The sequence below is a fragment of the Coptis chinensis genome, chromosome 9, assembly GCF_015680905.1.
Source record: "Coptis chinensis isolate HL-2020 chromosome 9, ASM1568090v1, whole genome shotgun sequence".
Classification (NCBI taxonomy): domain Eukaryota; kingdom Viridiplantae; phylum Streptophyta; class Magnoliopsida; order Ranunculales; family Ranunculaceae; genus Coptis; species Coptis chinensis.
Genome location: NC_141464.1, coordinates 55,106,357 through 55,123,588, shown reverse-complemented (window position 1 = coordinate 55,123,588; position 17,232 = coordinate 55,106,357). Strand labels below are relative to the sequence as shown.

The window sequence follows — 17,232 nt, the reverse complement described above, 5'->3', positions numbered from 1 at the left end:
ATCACTTTCCAGATTCCACTATTTTGCTTTGTCACCCTCATTGAAGCAAGGCACCCATATTTAACTGTATTTGTGTTTCTTTTTCTCACTTCTTTCTCAGTTCCATCCACATTCTTATTTTTGCCTCCTCGATCTCTATAAACCCCAACGCACTACTAACTTCATCCGAACGAGAAACTGATTTTTCAGAGCTTCGAATTACGGGACTAAATCCAAACGATTTTCCGTAATCTATATAGAATTGTTTTGCAGCCTCAAGAGTTTCAAAACACATTCCCAAACATGGTGGCTTCACAATTTCCACTTCCACTTCAAACTCCGGAGGTTGAACAGAGGAAGAAAATGCCACAGAAGGTGCCACAAAAGACTCGGGTACTGCAAATAAATGTGTCAACGTCAAAAAAAAACAAATAAACTAACACGGTACAATAATACAGTATTGAATTCGTTGGTAGAAATCGAAAATAAAATTGAAACATTAACTCACCTGAACCGTATTCTTCTTTCTCTCCGACTTCATCAATCAATATTGAGTCGTCCCATCTACGATAACAAAAATGTCAAAATTGTGGAAACAAGGGCATTGTGAACAAAGTATAGTAGCAACTACAACTCAAACAAATTGTTGTCCATTTAAGCAAGTCACAAGTGTAAATGTATAATAAGGGTAGTCAAGAAAATGCATAAGGAAATTCAAAAACCATATCTGTTGTTGCCTCAAAAACCATTCAAAAACAGAAATTAATTTTCTTATCACTCATTTTGAATTTTCAAAGTCTATCCAGTACAATTAACGTTTCAGCTAATGGTACAATAGAGAAATTGTACCCTCAAAAGAAATTGTAACGCCTCAAAAGAAAACAGTACGTTAATTGTACCCAAATTAATAGAGAAAACGGTACCCAAATTAATAGAGAAAACAGTACCCAAATCAATAGAATTCAAAAATCGAACTCTGATAGAATTCAAAACTCTGACAGAGTTCACCGAATATGCTACTTCACCGAACTCTGACAGAGTTCACCGAATATGCTAATTCACCAAACTCTGACAGAATTCAAAACTCTGACAGAGTTCACCGAATATGCTACTTCACCGAACTCTGACAGAGTTCACCGAATATGCTAATTCACCGAACTCTAACATAATTCAAAACTCTGACAGAGTTCACCGAATATGCTACTTCACCGAACTCTGACAGAGTTCAAAACTCTGATAAAGTTCCCGAACTCTGACAGAGTTCAAAACTCTGAAAGAGTTCAAAACTCTGATAGAGTTCACCGAACTCTGACAGAATTCAAAACGCTGACAGAGTTCAAATGGCCTCAAATAAAAATCTAGTGATATCAACAGGAGAGACAATAAGTTCATAACTTCATTGCTTGATTTAATGATTTATTTATTTTGAATCATTCATCTCTTATAAATCAAATCAAGTAAACAAACAAAATATCTTCAATTAATAATTCAATCCCACTTAAATGTTTATAAAGCAAACAAATATCAAACAAACCCATAGCAACGCCAATTAGTTCCATAAAAAAGAAGTAACATCCCAATTTATGAATAACAAAATCTTGATTGAATGGAAGAAACAAACCTGTGAAAATAAAGGTTGCTCCGACTTAAGAAAACCAAGCATGAAACGAAGATTGATTCGTCAATGAACACCTTAATTCAACAATGGTTAATTAGCTAATTGTTTTCGAGTGAAACACTGATTTTTTGGAGAGAAGATTAAAAGAGAGAAGGTAAACACTGATTTTTGTTTATTTGTTTTTTTTGTTTTTGTCGAGAAGTGTTAAACACCGACATCGAAAAGTGTTAAACACTTTTTTTGAGAAGAAGGTAAACAATGATTTTTGTATATTTCGTGTTTTTTGTTTTTCTGATTTCTGAAATTTTGTTTTTCTGGAATTTCATTTTTTGGAGAAGAATGGACTATGTCCATAGGATCAGTTGTGTTGATGCACGAGATCAATGGGTGTGGATTGGTCAGGTCCACAATGTGGCTACAAAGATAGCGTGCTCTCCCATCACACACACACACACACACATATATATATATATATATATATATATATATATATATATATATATATATATATATATGGTTACGATATAAAATAACGATCAAACATCATAAACAAATAACTCTATGGGGAGGGCATCTACCTATGGAAGCAGTTGTGCCAGGTGGCTGCCTACATACCCTTCTAGGGATCAAGCCATACGTAGTTCTTCCTTAGAACTCAACACTTCAACCTCGACAGTTCAATATTAGAACTCAATGGTACAACATTAGAATACTACTTGTACACGTGATTCACAAGGGATAGAAAACTCATGCAAAAGAGTCGTACTCCAATAGAAGAGGATGCAGGTCACTTAAGAACAAACTAACATGGACAAATCAACAAGAAGGGATATAATCATTCTATATACAGTCCCTAATTCACTTAATTTAACTTGTAAGTACTACCCATTAGTCATTATTATAACAAATGATAAAGGAATACAACCTACCACTTCACTGGCCAACCTACCACTTCACTGACTAAGAATGTATACCCAACATTAGACTCCCTTGCGTCCAGTAACCCACAAACCAAAAACATAAATAAATACCTAATATTTACATTAAAGATTAGCAATGAAAGAAATTCCAGCAACTCCCTCCATAGCCATAGATATAATTCTTTTACGTAAAAGTTCACCACAAAATAGAAATCAAACTCACAAACAATAAGCAATAGAACATCTAGAATCCAAGATTCATAGACTAATAAAATTGGGAATTGAACTAACTTTGCAACAACAAATAAAACCAATTATATTTAGAATTAAAAGAAATAGAAGTACTGGTTTTCCTTTCTGAGAGAGAATAGCGGTGAAACCGTAGATTATAAGAGATTCAAGAGAAAGAGCCGAATGTCTCACTCGAGATGGAGAGAGGGACGCCAAACCCTCGAGAGAGAGGTGGTCGAACTCGACCTATGAGAGCATGCGTGAGAGAGAGAAAAGACTTTTCCCCTTTTCTATTTTTCAGCCCACAAAATAAATCCCTGAAGTCAAAAGCCCAAAGCCCAAAAAATTTGGGTTTTACAGGTAATATACAAAAGACGGTTGTTGCAACGGATGACAATGGAAGTGGTCCTATGGACATGAATATGTCATCCCAATCCCATGACCCGTTTCTTGGAGAAGGCATGCATATAAACTTGGAGGATTCACTAGCTACTGGAGACAGAGCAGGGGGCTACAACGTTGGAACTTCCCAAGCAACCACTAACCTATCCAAATTGGCAAATTTCCCACGAGGAAGCGCAAGTTCACATATAAGGAAGACATTTGTGGAATGCGTGGTCCTCTTCAAAATGTGGCAAATGCTTTGATTGAGAAGAACAATGCAAATGCTATTATCTGGGGTAAGATTTCTATTGTTATTGAGGAGATTGAAGAGTTGAACGAGGACGAGAAGGTGGATGCAATGGGGTTGTTTGCATCGGGTGATGAGGACCTAAAAATGTACTTTCTGACTGTTCCTCCTCACAAGCGTCTAAGTTGAGGCTAGATATATTGATGTAAACGACGTTGAATGGTTTACCACACCTAGCTATGCTACTTTTGTGATGAATGAGGAATAAAAATAATTAGTTTGTGATCTTATGGATATGATTGATTTTGCAGGTCGATCTATTACATGTTGTCATATGTTGATTAAACAAATTGCACTTTGTCAAAAAAATTCTTAGATTTCCTTTCTTTTCCCTAAAGTTTGCATAACAAACACAACCGATTCCATTTCTTACTTTTCCATTCCTTTCCATATATAGTTTTCCAAATAGAAACACTGGAAAAGCTACTCCCACTCCTTTCCTCTCTATTATATTCCATAGTGGACCATTCCATTGTTTTCCTTTTCTATCCATAAGTTAGTGAGTAAACAAATGCAGTTGTAGGGAAAAGAAAAAGTACAATGGAAACTAGGGAGACTTGAGACATCAGTTCTCACTCTAGTGTACAAATATAAAGTAATTCAAACTAGGGACCTCCCACTTGGATAACCACGGGGGCTTGCCTTCACATACAAAGGTTCTATTGTTAGTCTATGGTTGTTGCATGGTTTGCCGCCTGATCAGTCGAGAAGTTCACTTCCCTCCATATAGGTGTACGTAATTTTCAGGTTCAAAAGTTTTCTCTTGCAAACGTTCCATCTGTTCCACAAGTGTCATGGTAGGTTCCCAGTTCCAAATGCAGCTATGGCGGCTTCCCAGTCAGATTCAACCCATAATCTGCACCACCCCCTTTGTACTGCACATTCTATACCCTTATGTATGGCCAGACATTTAGCTAAGTAGTTGGTGTTGATTCCCAACTTCCTCCATATTACAAGCATAAAGTCACCACTACTATTTCTATGCTGTCTAATGCCTTGCATAGGGCCCCATATCTAATCCAAAAAAAAAAAAGCCCCGTTCTGTTTTTAAAAGCCCATTATGATGTTTCAAAGCCGAAATAAAAAAAAGATCTATTACAAAAGCCCATTCCCAAATAAAAGAATAAGAGAAAAAAGGTCTCTTTTAAGTGAACCCGCATAGGACCTCATAGAAGTCAGGGCCAGCCCTGATTTCTATAGACAATTCTACCTTCTACGGGATAATGTGCTCTGCCTATACAAAGAGATTCGGGTGTCATGCTCTGCAGCCAACTAAATCAAGCTCTATTATATTCTGGTTGAGCACTTATTTCCGAACTTCCTCGTGTTGTTTTCAAGATCCCATTTGGCATAATAGAAACAAAAAACAGATGAAGGCTTGTCCAGATTATTTTGTAAATAACAACACAACAACAACCGGCACACATTAAATTACACGGCTGAATAGAGGTTATGTGGTAGACGAGGTTCTGCTACAACGACCAATGGAACTTTTTTCGGTACAGAGAGTCCAAAAACTTCTTCCATATTCAAATCCTGAGGTTCCATTTGATTAGGCAATTCCCAAGTGAATCCATGTAAAAGATTAGCCAAACCAGACTCAATCAACTTTAGCCCAAGAGTATAGCCTGGACACATCCTCCTCCCAGATCCAAAAGGCAGTAGCTCGAAATTTTGACCCTTTACGACATCAATTTCTCTTCCCTTGAATCTCTCAGGTCGGAATTCATTTGGTGCATCCCACAATGTCGGGTCACGCCCTATGCTCCATGTATTTACAAATACTCGCGTTCCTCGTAGAATGTCGCAGCCGTGAACTTTGCAATTTTCACGAGCCAAGTGCGGTGCTAGTAATGGTGCCACTGGGTGCATTCTCATTGTCTCAAGCATTATACTTTTTATGTATGGTAAGTTTGGTATGTCTGTCTCCTCTACCCATCTATTTCTCCCAATTACCCTATCTAGCTCTTCAGTTGCTTGTTCAAATATCTCAGGATGTTTCAATAGTTCTGACATTGCCCATTCTATTGCGGTTGTTGAGGTGTCAGTCCCACCTGCTAATAGGTCCTAAAACGAACAAAGAATAGTATAAAGCTTCTTCTATGAAAGTTGAAAATAAAAAGAGGCATCCCAGGTGGTTAAAATGAGTCGTGGTAGTTGTGAGTTGGGGTTCAGCCGCAGTAGTTTCCCTGAAAAACATGAGAGCGCAGTTTTCACCCTCGAAAAATTGCACCCCCATGTTCTTTTGGTAAACTCGCCTCTGTTAAAAGACAATAAGGTTCTGCGCGTTCCTAAGATTAAATGGGTTTATCAGTGACACGTTTTTTATTCCCAAGCTATTGTTGTAAATAATTCATTATGGTGCAACTCTCAAACGGTGTACGTGAATCCATAGCATTTCTTCTGAAAATTAAAAGTTAAAAGACCTAGGCAATTATGCCAACTTTTATAAAAAATATTTAAGACAAATTAGTATAGTATACCATGGTAAGGCCTTTGATTCTAAGCCGAGAGAGTTTAAGATCAGGATTCGGATCATCAGCTAACTGCAATAGCACGTCCAACATATCCTTCGTCATGAACTTACTCAACTTATCTTCTTTTCTTGCAATGTGTTCATCTATTGCAAGCTCAAGAAAATGATCAATTTTTTTTCTCAATGCCTTCATCCGTTTCACGTAACCCTGCAAGTCTAAGAAGTTGATCCCTGGTATATAATCGCCAATGTTGAACACCCCGTTAAGCACAAACCACTCCTCTATTATCTTCTTCAATTCCTCGGATTCGTCCAAGACCTTCTTACCCAAAACCATTCTGGATATATTGTTGAGAGTGAAGTTTGAGAAGTGGTCTTTTAGCGTCGCTGGGTTACCGCATGAAGCGTAGACATCAGAGAGGAATAAATGTAACTCTTCAGTCCTTATGTACTGAAAAGAATCAAGTCTTTTCATGCTAAACAACTCCGCAACGCATATCTTACGCGCATGACGCCAATGTGGACCATAAGGAGCAAATGACATATCGTTCTGGTCGTAGTTGGTGTACTTGGCAGCAGAGGTATATGGTCGAGAGGCAAAGTTCAGATCATGGATCTTGAGGAACTCTCTGGCCATCTCAACCGATGAGCCAATTACCACTGGAAATGAACCGAACTGGAGTTGCATCATTGGTCCATATGTCTGGGATAGATCATGGATGGATTGATGGGGTAGGGAACCAATAAGGTTCAGGTTTCCGAGGATAGGCCATGGTTTTGGACCAGGTGGTAGTTTTAAATGAGAGCGACTAATGAATCCCTTCAATAAGAACAGAAATGAAGTTGCAAATATTGCTGCAGCCAACAACACCCATGAATCAGCTTCCATTATTAGGAAGATGTGATGTGCAGATGATAACTTGCGCAAATATTGTACGACTCAAGTCCTACAGATAGCATTTGAGTGAAAAATTTCTCCTTGTTTCTTTATCAGAATATAATTACCAGGTGTTGATGAGTGATCATCTTATCTTAATAATCTTAATCATATTTTTGTTTGACTCCAGTAGAAGATGCCTATAGTGAATTAGCGATCTCTCATCAGCAATGACAACCACATATATAAGATTAAATATGTAGAAATGGACAAAAAGTCAAAAATGGACATCCCATTGTCTGACTAATGCTGAGTTCAATGGTTGAGAACTCCCTATCCATATTCCTCTAAAAAACACTATCCATATTCCTCTAAAAAACAGTGTTACGAGGATACAAAGTAGTAATTGTTCAACCAATAGTGTGAAACATTCTACTTCACAATAACTGGAGTAGTTTGATACATTCCAAATTTGGTTGGAACACAAACAATACTACTCCACTTCAAATGGAGCCAAATGGCATATTATTGCTTTTCTCATTTGTGTTTTTCCAAATCACTCTAATTGATCGCGTGTAGAATGCACTTTGCATTCCTCAAAATAACTCTCTATATATAGAGTGAAATCCGGATGAGGAGTAAAAAACCACCATACCACTTCCTACTCCACTTTTATGGGGATATGGGGCCATTGGACTCAGCCTAATATAATTACAGCAACATGAAAATCCATTGTCTTAATAGTCTTTTACTTGTTTTTGTTAGAATATTTGTTATTATATTTAGTATTAGAAAGTATTTTGTGTATTTAGAAGTATTTTGTGTATTTAGTAAGAGGATTATCTTCTCTTAGATATGTGGATCTAGGAGATCTCTGTATTTATATATATATACTACTAGAAATATCAATAAACATTATCAGAAATATCCATTAATACATCTTTGACATGATATCAAGAGCCAACTCCGATTTCCTTTCCACTACCCCATTACTATAGGAATCGGAGTTTTTTGGTGTTTGGTTTCTTTTTCTGGTCATATCATACTATTTATTACCTTCTCCTACTTATCGTTCTTGTCTTTTTTTATCTAGTTCATTATTTGTGTTCTATATCATAATGACAGACTTAACTACCAATAATAATTCCGTTATATATGCATTCCAATAACGATTTCGCGGTCATGTCTAATCTTTATATGAAAAAGATGTCCTCACTAATTACTCCAGAACGACTTAATGGTACTAAATACATCGAGTGGTCATTGAATGCGCAGAACAAGATCAAGGGCAGAAAACTTTGGGACTTTATCTCTGGTACTAAGGCTGCTCCAACAAACATAAATTCGGAGGAATATGAAGCTTGGGAGGGGCGAACCATGCGGTCAAGCCTTAGCTTCTTGATCAATGACCAAGGACATCAGTCAATTTTCCTTCGCTTATCTACGGCCAAGCAAATGATATCTTTAACAAACTTACTCATGTTAGCCAAGATGCATCGGGCGGTTATCGGCTATATTGTGAGGGAATTTCACCCACCAAAATAGAGGTTCTTTATTCCTTATTTTGGAAAACCGAAAAAAATATGGCGTGAAATTGGGCGCTTATTGAAAGATCGCGACTATGGAGTGTCCCAATGACATTAAGAAATATACCACAAAGGTTAATTCTCAGTGTGTGTATATTTTCTTTGCCGGTCTTGATTCTCATTTGGATGGGGTTCGTGGTCAAGTTCTTGCTATTAAGCCACTTCCAGACATATAGTCCGTTTATGCCATGGTTTGTGCTGAGGCGAATCATCAGGATGCCATGTTTGGTGGGACATCTAATGAAGGGACTGCTATAACGGCTCAAAAATCATTTGCTCGTCCTGATTCAAAGAAAGGAGTTCGTAAATGTACCCATTGTAATGGTGATAACCATGTAGTTGACACCTGCTTTAAGCTACATGGTTATCCAGATTGGCATCCAAAGGGTAAGGCGTCTCCCATGTCTTCTAACTATAAGGCAGAGGTTTCAAGTTCGAAGAGTCACTTAGTCACTGCTGCCGGATTTGTTGTCCAGTCAGGTATATCTAACTCTGCTCTTATTGCTTTTACTGGAAATAGTGATTGGATAATTGACACGGGTGCCACTGATCATATGACTTGCGATCAATATAAATTTAACCATTTCTCCTCTAGTTGTCCAAAATCAATCATTACTAATGCTAATGGTGTGTCATCTCCAGTTGTTGGTATTGACATTGTACCTTTGTCCCCTTCTTTATCTATTCATGATGTTTTATTTGTTCCGTCACTAAATTGTAACCTTCTCTTTGTTAGCCAATTAACCAAATCTAATAATTGTGTTGCCTTGTTCTTTCCCACTCACTGTATTTTTCAGAACACCCATACCAAGGAGAGGATTGGCAGTGGTAAACAAAGTGGAGGATTGTACTATCTGGAGGATGGTTTTCAATGATCCAATCAAGGAGTAAAAGCTCATGTTATGAGTGACGATAAGGTTAATAAAAATAAAAAAGAGATTTGGCTTTGGCATAGACGACTAGGACATCCCTCATTTGGTTATCTTAGGAGATTATTTCCCTCTTTATTTAATGGTTGTAGTCTTTCTAATTTTGTTTGTGAAAACATTGTAATGGCGAAAAGCCATCGCACTATTTTCCCTTCAAGTGATAATAAATATGTTGCTCCTTTTTCTTTAGTTCATTCAGATGTTTGGGGTCCTGCCCCACGTCCTACACATAACGGGATGAAATGGTTTATTACTTTTGTCGATGACTGCACTCGGATGACCTGGGTATATTTTTTAAAACATAAAAAGTGATGTCTCAGATAGTTTTTCCCTTTTCCATCGATGGTGCTCACACAGTTTGGCATCTCTATAAAGGTTGTTCGCTCTGATAATGGGGTGAGTATTTCAAAAAGGAATTGACTGGCTTTCTGCATTCGGCTGGTATTATACACCAAACCTCTTGCTCTTATTCCCCTCAGCAAATTGGGGTTGTAGAACGAAAAAACATACATCTTTTAGAGATTACTCAGTCTTTATTAATTGGTGGTCATGTCCCATCTCACTTATGGGGCGAGGCTTTGAACTTTGCTGTTTACTTAATGAATCATACACCCTCTAGTGTTGTCCAATTTCGGAGACCCTTAGATGTGCTTTCTGATCACTATACGCTTCCACCCATTGTTCATTTAGCACCCTATATCTACGGGTGTGTTGTGTATGTTCACTAACATACACAACAACGCACCAAACTTGATCCACGTGCATTGAAGTGTGTCTTTGTTGGGTATGGCTCAACTCAGAAGGGTTATAAGTGTTATCATCCATCGTCTAAATTTTTTTTTGTCTCAATAGATGTCAGTTTTCATGAACACGACCTTTTTTATACAGAGATCACTAATTCTTCCCTTCAGGGGGGGAATAGATATGAAATGCAGAATCATGATGATATAATGGTCTTTGATTTATCGAGACCACAATCACCTAGTGATACAAACTCAATAGAATAAGTCATCGATGCAACCTCCACTAAGTGTTCAAATGAATGATGTGAAGATCAAATCCATGGTAGTACATTACCTCCTACAACGGATCCAATAATCCAATCTTTTCCAGAACAATCTTCTCTAGAAGACCCATTAGAGGTATCACCTGACTCTATTGTTGATTCTAATATCTATGATGTTAACCTACCTAGTCTTATTGCTGATTCTAATATTCATGATGTTAACCTACATAGTCTTATTGCTGATTTTAATATTCATGATGTTAACCTACCTAGTCTTATTGTTGATTATAATATTCATGATGTTAACCTACCTAGTCTTAATTCTGAACGAGTTCAATATCATCTTCCACCTTGATCTAACCATGGCCAACCACCAATTAAATATGAACCTGATCCTAAAGCTAAAGTGAAATATCCCAAAAGGAATCATGTGTCATCCCACAAGTTGTCCAAGTCATATGCATCTTATGTACTCCAATTATCATCTGTCTCTATTCCTAGTAAAATGCAGGAAGCTTTAGCGATTCGAGATGGACGAAAAGCTATGGCGTAAGAAATGGCAAAGACGAAAAGAATGTCACTTGGGAACTTGTAATCTTACCAAAGGGAAAGAAGACAGTGGGGTGCAGATGGGTATTTACATTCAAGCTTAAAGCAGATGGGGCTATTGAGAGATACAAAGCTCGGTTGGTTGCGAAAGGGTATACACAATCTTATGGTGTAGATTATCAAGCAACTTTTGCACCGGTTGCTAAACTCAATACTGTGAGAGTACTTCTATCATTAGCAGCTAACAAAGATTGGCCTCTTCTTCTGTTTGATGTAAAAAATGCTTTCCTGCATGGAGATCTTACTGAAGAAGTATATATGGATCCTCCCCCAGGTATACTAGAATACTCAGATACAACAATGATCTGTAAACTAAAGAAGGCATTGTATGGGTTAAAATAGTCTCCAAGAGCTTGGTTCGGCAGGTTCACCAAGTCTATGAAAAAGTTCAGCTACAAACAAAGCAACTTGGATCACACTTTGTTTTTAAAACACAGAAGATGTAAAATTACTACTTTGATTATCTATGTTGATGATATGGTGGTGAGTAGTGATGATCATGAGGAGATTTCTAGTTTACAACAGTATCTGGCTTCTGAGTTTGAAATGAAACAGCTCGGAGACCTTAAATATTTCATTGGGATTGAGGTAGCCCGATCAAAAAATGGTATTTTCTTATCCCAGCGGAAATATATTCTTGATTTATTATCTGAGACTGGAATGCTCGGATGTAAGCCAGTTGATACTCCCATTGACCAGAACCACAAGTTGTTTCTGTGTTTGAATGCAACTCCTACCGATAAGGGTAGATATCAGAAGCTTGTAGGGAAACTGATCTATTTATCGCATACTAGGCCAGATATTGCGTATACGGTTAGTGTCGTGAGTCAATTCATGCATGACCCACGTAAACCTCATATGGATGCTATAGAGCGCATATTGAGATATTTGAAATCTGCTCTGGGTAAAGGCTTATTGTTCTCAAAACATGATCACCTAAAAGTAAAAGGCTACACTGATGCAGATTGGGCAGGTTCAGCCGACAACAAAAGGTCTACCTTAGGATACATCACTTTTGTAGGTGGAAACCTTCTGACTTGGAGGAGTAAAAAACAACCAGTAGTATCGAGATCAAGTGCTGAAGCTGAATATAGAGGTATGACATATGGGGTATGTGAGTTGCTGTGGTTGAGAAACTTGTTGACGGACTTGGGTGTTAAACCAAAAGTGGAAATGAACCTGTATTGTGATAATACGCCAGCTATAGAGATAGCTCATAATCCTGTTCAACATGATCGGACGAAGCATGTGGAGATTGATAGACATTTTATCAAAGAGAAACTTGAAGTTGGAATTATTACTTTTCCATTTGTAAAGTCTTAAGCCCAACTAGCAGATGTCCTTACTAAGGCAGTGGCTAGCAAGGTGTTTAATGAGTTTCTTGTCAAGTTGGGTATGTGCGATATCTACGCACTAACTTGAGGGGGTGCTGAAATAAGGTAGGGCATGGGGCGCGCCCTTGTCGAGGCATATCCAAGCGTGAGGTCGCTTACTCTCCTGGAGGTTCGCTAAGACAAAAGCGTGGGGCATGCCCTTGTCCAGGCATATCCAACCGCGTGGCGCGCTTACTCTCCTAGAGGTTCGTCAAGACAAGAGTGCGGGGCGCGCCCTTGTCCAGGCATATCCAAGCGTGGGGTGCGCTTACTCTTTTCAAGTTGGGCATGTGCATATCCACGCACCAACTTAAGGGGGGGGGGGGGGTGTTAGAATATTTGTTACTATATTTAGTATTAGGAAGTATCTTATGTATTTAGAAATATCTTGTGTATTTAGTAAGGATTATCTTCTCCTAGATATGTGGATCTAGGAGATCTCTGCATTCATGTATATATACTACTAGAAACATCAATAAACATTATCAGAAATATCCATTAACACATCTTTGACAGTTTTTTCAAGGAGGCTACTCGATGTTGGTCTGTAGATGAAGGTGGTGGCTGCTTTTCAGCTAGAAGTGACAAGTTTGGCATTTTCTCTTTTCCCATGTATGGTATGTCCACCTTATTTACTATTAGAGGGTGTGTGGGGGTAGGAGTATAGTGTTAATAATAAGAAAAAACAAAGTAGCTTTATACTAGTGACACTAGCCAAATGTGTGAACGAGTGAGTATATAATTTCCAGCATATGCATTGTTCTTGTCACTGCCAAGCATGAATTTGGATGTATGAATATGAAAGCAAGGATATAACACTTGATTTTCTGAAAACATGCACTAGTATGCTTTTGCAGTACATATGTCTCCGCTCTGCTACATCTTTTAGTCTTACCGGCCTTTTGTACTATGGGATATGTTACAACTATTAAACTATATGGTTCGTTAGTAGTGTAGTTTAGACTTGGAAGTGGTGTTTGGAGTCTTGGACATGCGCTACGGGAATCTTGTTTATTTTAAAGATTTTATTATCCTTCTTGCTCATACAAAGTTTGCTTACTTAGACGAGCATTTGCATTAATCACCTAGCTCGTATTTTAAGTAACTAAAAAACAATAGAAATAAAGGTTTTTCTTGATTTTGATTATGACTAAGTTGTGATTCACTTTGATTTTTTTTTTGGTAAAGTGATTCACTTTGATGATTTAAGCATATATCTCCAATTAGAAAATTGTTTAAAGGATAGATGGAATCTATTAGAAAAATTTGCATTATGTTGCCACGGAAGAGAATTTGCACTTCGCTTTGTATTTCTATACTTTGAGAACTTGGAAATTCTCCTCTCCCCTACGCAGAACCTAGTATGCACATTATCTCTTGAGGTTTCTACTTTCCTGGACTACTTATTGTGATGCATTTTGCTGTAATTCCTCCAACTGAGATGGTTAAACAAACACTAATGTGGTTTGATCTATATTACTAGCTTAGCTTACACCCCAGTTAGACTAGACTATGCTTAATGTAGCGATATTATTTTTCTGTCAGACGTACTATAACTCTAAGCAACAGCAGAGTATGTAACGGCTGCTTCAAACCACCACCATTCTTAGAAATTGAAACTTTAATCCAAAGTTTGAAACATCTTGTTAAGTATACTATTCTAGGCACCAAAATTTCATGAGACCCAGAATCCTATGTCTATGTTAGAAGAGACATCAACTAACTGCGCACCTTGATCGAGTTACTTCCACATTTTCATTTATATGATATCTCTTTCTACACTTGACCTTTGTAGCTTATAGCTTTTGAATTCATCTTAAGGGTAGTCAGCAGTGAAGGAAGTTTTCCATCATGCTTCTTGTAGAATTTAACACCTAATTAAAGAAACAAAACACAATGATTTATAATGGTTCGGTGCCAATACGGTGACCTACGTCCACAGGAGAAGAAAGGTTTTATATTGCTTGATTGATATTGGTTTTGTGTTACAGAGGTGTTTATATAGCACAACATGAGTGTATATTCGTGTCTCTTGTTTCTAAAAGGATTGGAGACTTTTCTTTATAGAAAACATACAAATCTAACAAATCTCTGTCAAAACCGACTAGGGGCCCGTGCTCATATTAGTCTTGCTTGAGGCGTGACCCGCCCTCTTGCCTTGACGAACCTCTAGGCGATTGAGCGCGCCCCGCCCTCGACTTTGTCTGTCCAAGGGTGCGATCCGCACTCTTGTCTTTCTTCTCCCACACTCCCTCTCAAGTTGGTGCGAAGATATCCAGCAAACCCAACTTGGAGAGAATATCATGGAACTTGGAAGCTGGAAGTCCCTTGGTAAAAATGTCTGCAAGCTGTTGGTCACTTCGAACAAAAGAGGTAGTGACAATGTTAGACTGTACTTTTTCACGCACAAAATGACAATCAACTTCAATATGCTTAGTTCTCTCATGAAACACTGGATTTGCAGCAATGTGCATAGTAGCTTGATTATCACAGTAAAGTGTAGTTGGCAGATGCAACCCAAAACACAAATCTTTCAGAAGAGCGCAAAGCCATATGATTTCATTGGTGGTGGAAGCCATAGCCCAGTACTCAGCTTCTACACTAGAACGAGCCACTACATTATGTTTCTTGCTCTTCCATGTGACTAAATTACCTCCCACAAAGGTACAATAACAGGAAGTAGACCTCCGATCAACTGGACATCCTGCCCAATCAGCATCTGTATAAGCAGTAATAGAAGTATGCCCATTTTTCCGCATCCAAATACCTCTGCCTGGTGACCCTTCCAGATACTGCAGTATTCTAGAAACTGTATTCATATGTGGAGTCCTTGGAGCATGCATAAAACGACTAACCAAGCTCACTGAATAAGAAATATATGGTCGGGTAATAGTTAAATATATTAGTTTACCAACTAATCGCTGATACTGACCAATGTCAGTAAGAAGATCACCGGTGTTGTCCAACTTGGCTCCACTGTCAGTTGGAGAATCAGATGGTTTTACCCCTAGCTTTCCTGCTTCACTCAAAATATCCAACACACGCTTTCTTTGATTTAGAAATATACCCCTTTTTGAATAAGCAATTTCGATCCCAAGAAAGTACTTCATAATACCCAGATCCTTGATGGCAAATTTCTTGTGTAGTAACTCCTTGAGCTTAGAAATCTCGATATGGTCATCACCTGTGATAACTATGTCATCAACATAAATAAGAACAATAACCAAGCCTGACCTGCTAGATTTAACAAATAAGGAAGGATCAGCATCACTTCACTTAAGGCCGGTCATAGCTAGAACAGAACTGAGCTTGGCATACCACGCTCGTGGAGATTGTTTAAGTCCATAGATAGCCTTTTTTAACTTGCATACTAATCCAACCTTAGTCTCCTTCGAATGTCCAGGTGGGATGCTCATATACACTTTTTCTTTAAGATCTCCGTATAAGAATGCATTTTTCACATCCATCTGAAATAATTTCCAGTCTTGATTTACAGCTAGAGATACAAGAACTCTAAACGTGTTCATCTTTGCAACTGGTGCAAAAGTCTCCTTGTAGTCCTGACCATAAGTTTGGTTGAATCCCCTTGCAACCAGTCGAGCTTTAGACCTCTCTAAGGAACCATCGCTGTTGAACTTGTTTATGAACACCCACCGACAATCAATAGTTTTCTTTCCATATGGTTGCATAACAATATCCCAAGTTTTATTCTCGTCTAGAGCACGAAGTTCTTCTTGCATCGCCTTTCTCCATACTGGACGAGAGTTAGCTTCTCTAAAGTTCATGGGTTCTTACACTTCATCGACTGTACTTAAGAAAGCATGATGAGATGAAGTGATATTAGTATACATATATACTCCTGTAGAGGATATGAAACATCATGCAAAGAATAAAAGTTCCTGTGAGTCACTGGAGGATGCAGTTCTCTATCAGATTTATAGTAATCCTTGAGAGTTGCTGGAGGTCGTCTCTCTCATTCAGATTGTCTAGAAACTGGAGGAGCTAGAGGAGCACTAGAGCGCACCCCACCCTCAGTTTGCTCAGGCTGGGGGCGCGTCTGCGCCCTTAGTTTAGTAGAGCCCAATTCTTTAGTGGCAGGAATTATACCTTCACCAACTATTGGAACAGGAACAATGCCTTCACCAACTGCTGGGAGAGGAGCCAAATCAGTCGTAACAGCTGGGAGAGGTGCCAAATCTTCCAAACACTCCCCCTAGGACCAATTCCCAGGCACAGCTGAATCATGAAAGAAAGTTTCAGATTCCACAAATCGGACATCACAAGAGACAACCAGTTTCCTTGTCGCCGGATTGTAACATATATAGCCTTTCTGTGTGGTAGAATAACTAACAAATACACATCGAGTAGCCCGAGCATCAAATTTATCTTGATGAAGAGCTTGCTGATGCATATAACAAACACACCCAAACACTCGCAGATGAGAGAGATCCAGCGGCCTAGATTTGAGCACTTGCAATGGGGATTTGAAACCAAGAACCCGACTGGGAAGACGATTAATCAAATAGGCAGCAGTTAAGATGCCATAAGACTTGTATTGCTTAGGAACATTCATGCCCAACATAAGAGCACGAGTGGTCTCCAAAAGGTGTATGTTCTTTCTTTCAGCCACGCCATTCTGCTGAGGTGTGCCAACACAACTAGTTTGATGAATTATCCCCTGGCTATGAAGATACTCAGGTAACTGACCTTTACAAAGCTCAGTGCCATTGTCAGATCTAAACATCTTGATGTGTGCACCAAACTGATTAGTAATTATAGTATGAAAATCCTTGAATACAGTCACAACCTCAGTTTTCAATTTCAACAAATATAATCATGTAGCACGAGATTTATCATCAATAAACAACACAAAATACTTATAGTCATCATAAGAATTAACGGGAGCAGGTCCCGATAAATCAGAGTGAATTAACTCA

The 17,232-nt window shown here is 38.3% G+C and overlaps 1 protein-coding gene across 1 annotated transcript; it reads right to left on the bottom strand.

Annotated features, from left to right (window-relative positions):
* Nucleotides 1-4,766: 4,766 nt before the first annotated feature.
* Nucleotides 4,767-7,018, bottom strand: LOC147476765 (trimethyltridecatetraene synthase-like). Its single transcript, XM_086582678.1, has 2 exons — nt 5,923-7,018; nt 4,767-5,506 (listed from the first exon to the last, which is right to left on the bottom strand). Exons 1-2 carry the CDS (start codon nt 6,802-6,804, stop codon nt 4,871-4,873), a joined length of 1,518 nt encoding a protein of 505 aa, XP_086438804.1. The 5' UTR covers nt 6,805-7,018; the 3' UTR covers nt 4,767-4,870.
* Between the last annotated feature and the right edge of the window lie 10,214 nt (nt 7,019-17,232).

Bases quoted from the DNA above. Each gene is read 5' to 3' on its own strand.
- LOC147476765 (XM_086582678.1), bottom strand. From the start codon at position 6,804: ATGGAAGCTGATTCATGGGTGTTGTTGGCTGCAGCAATATTTGCAACT. The intron at 5,507-5,922 runs GTATACTATACT...TGTTCGTTTTAG, and splicing joins GAATCAAAGGCCTTACCATG to GACCTATTAGCAGGTGGGAC.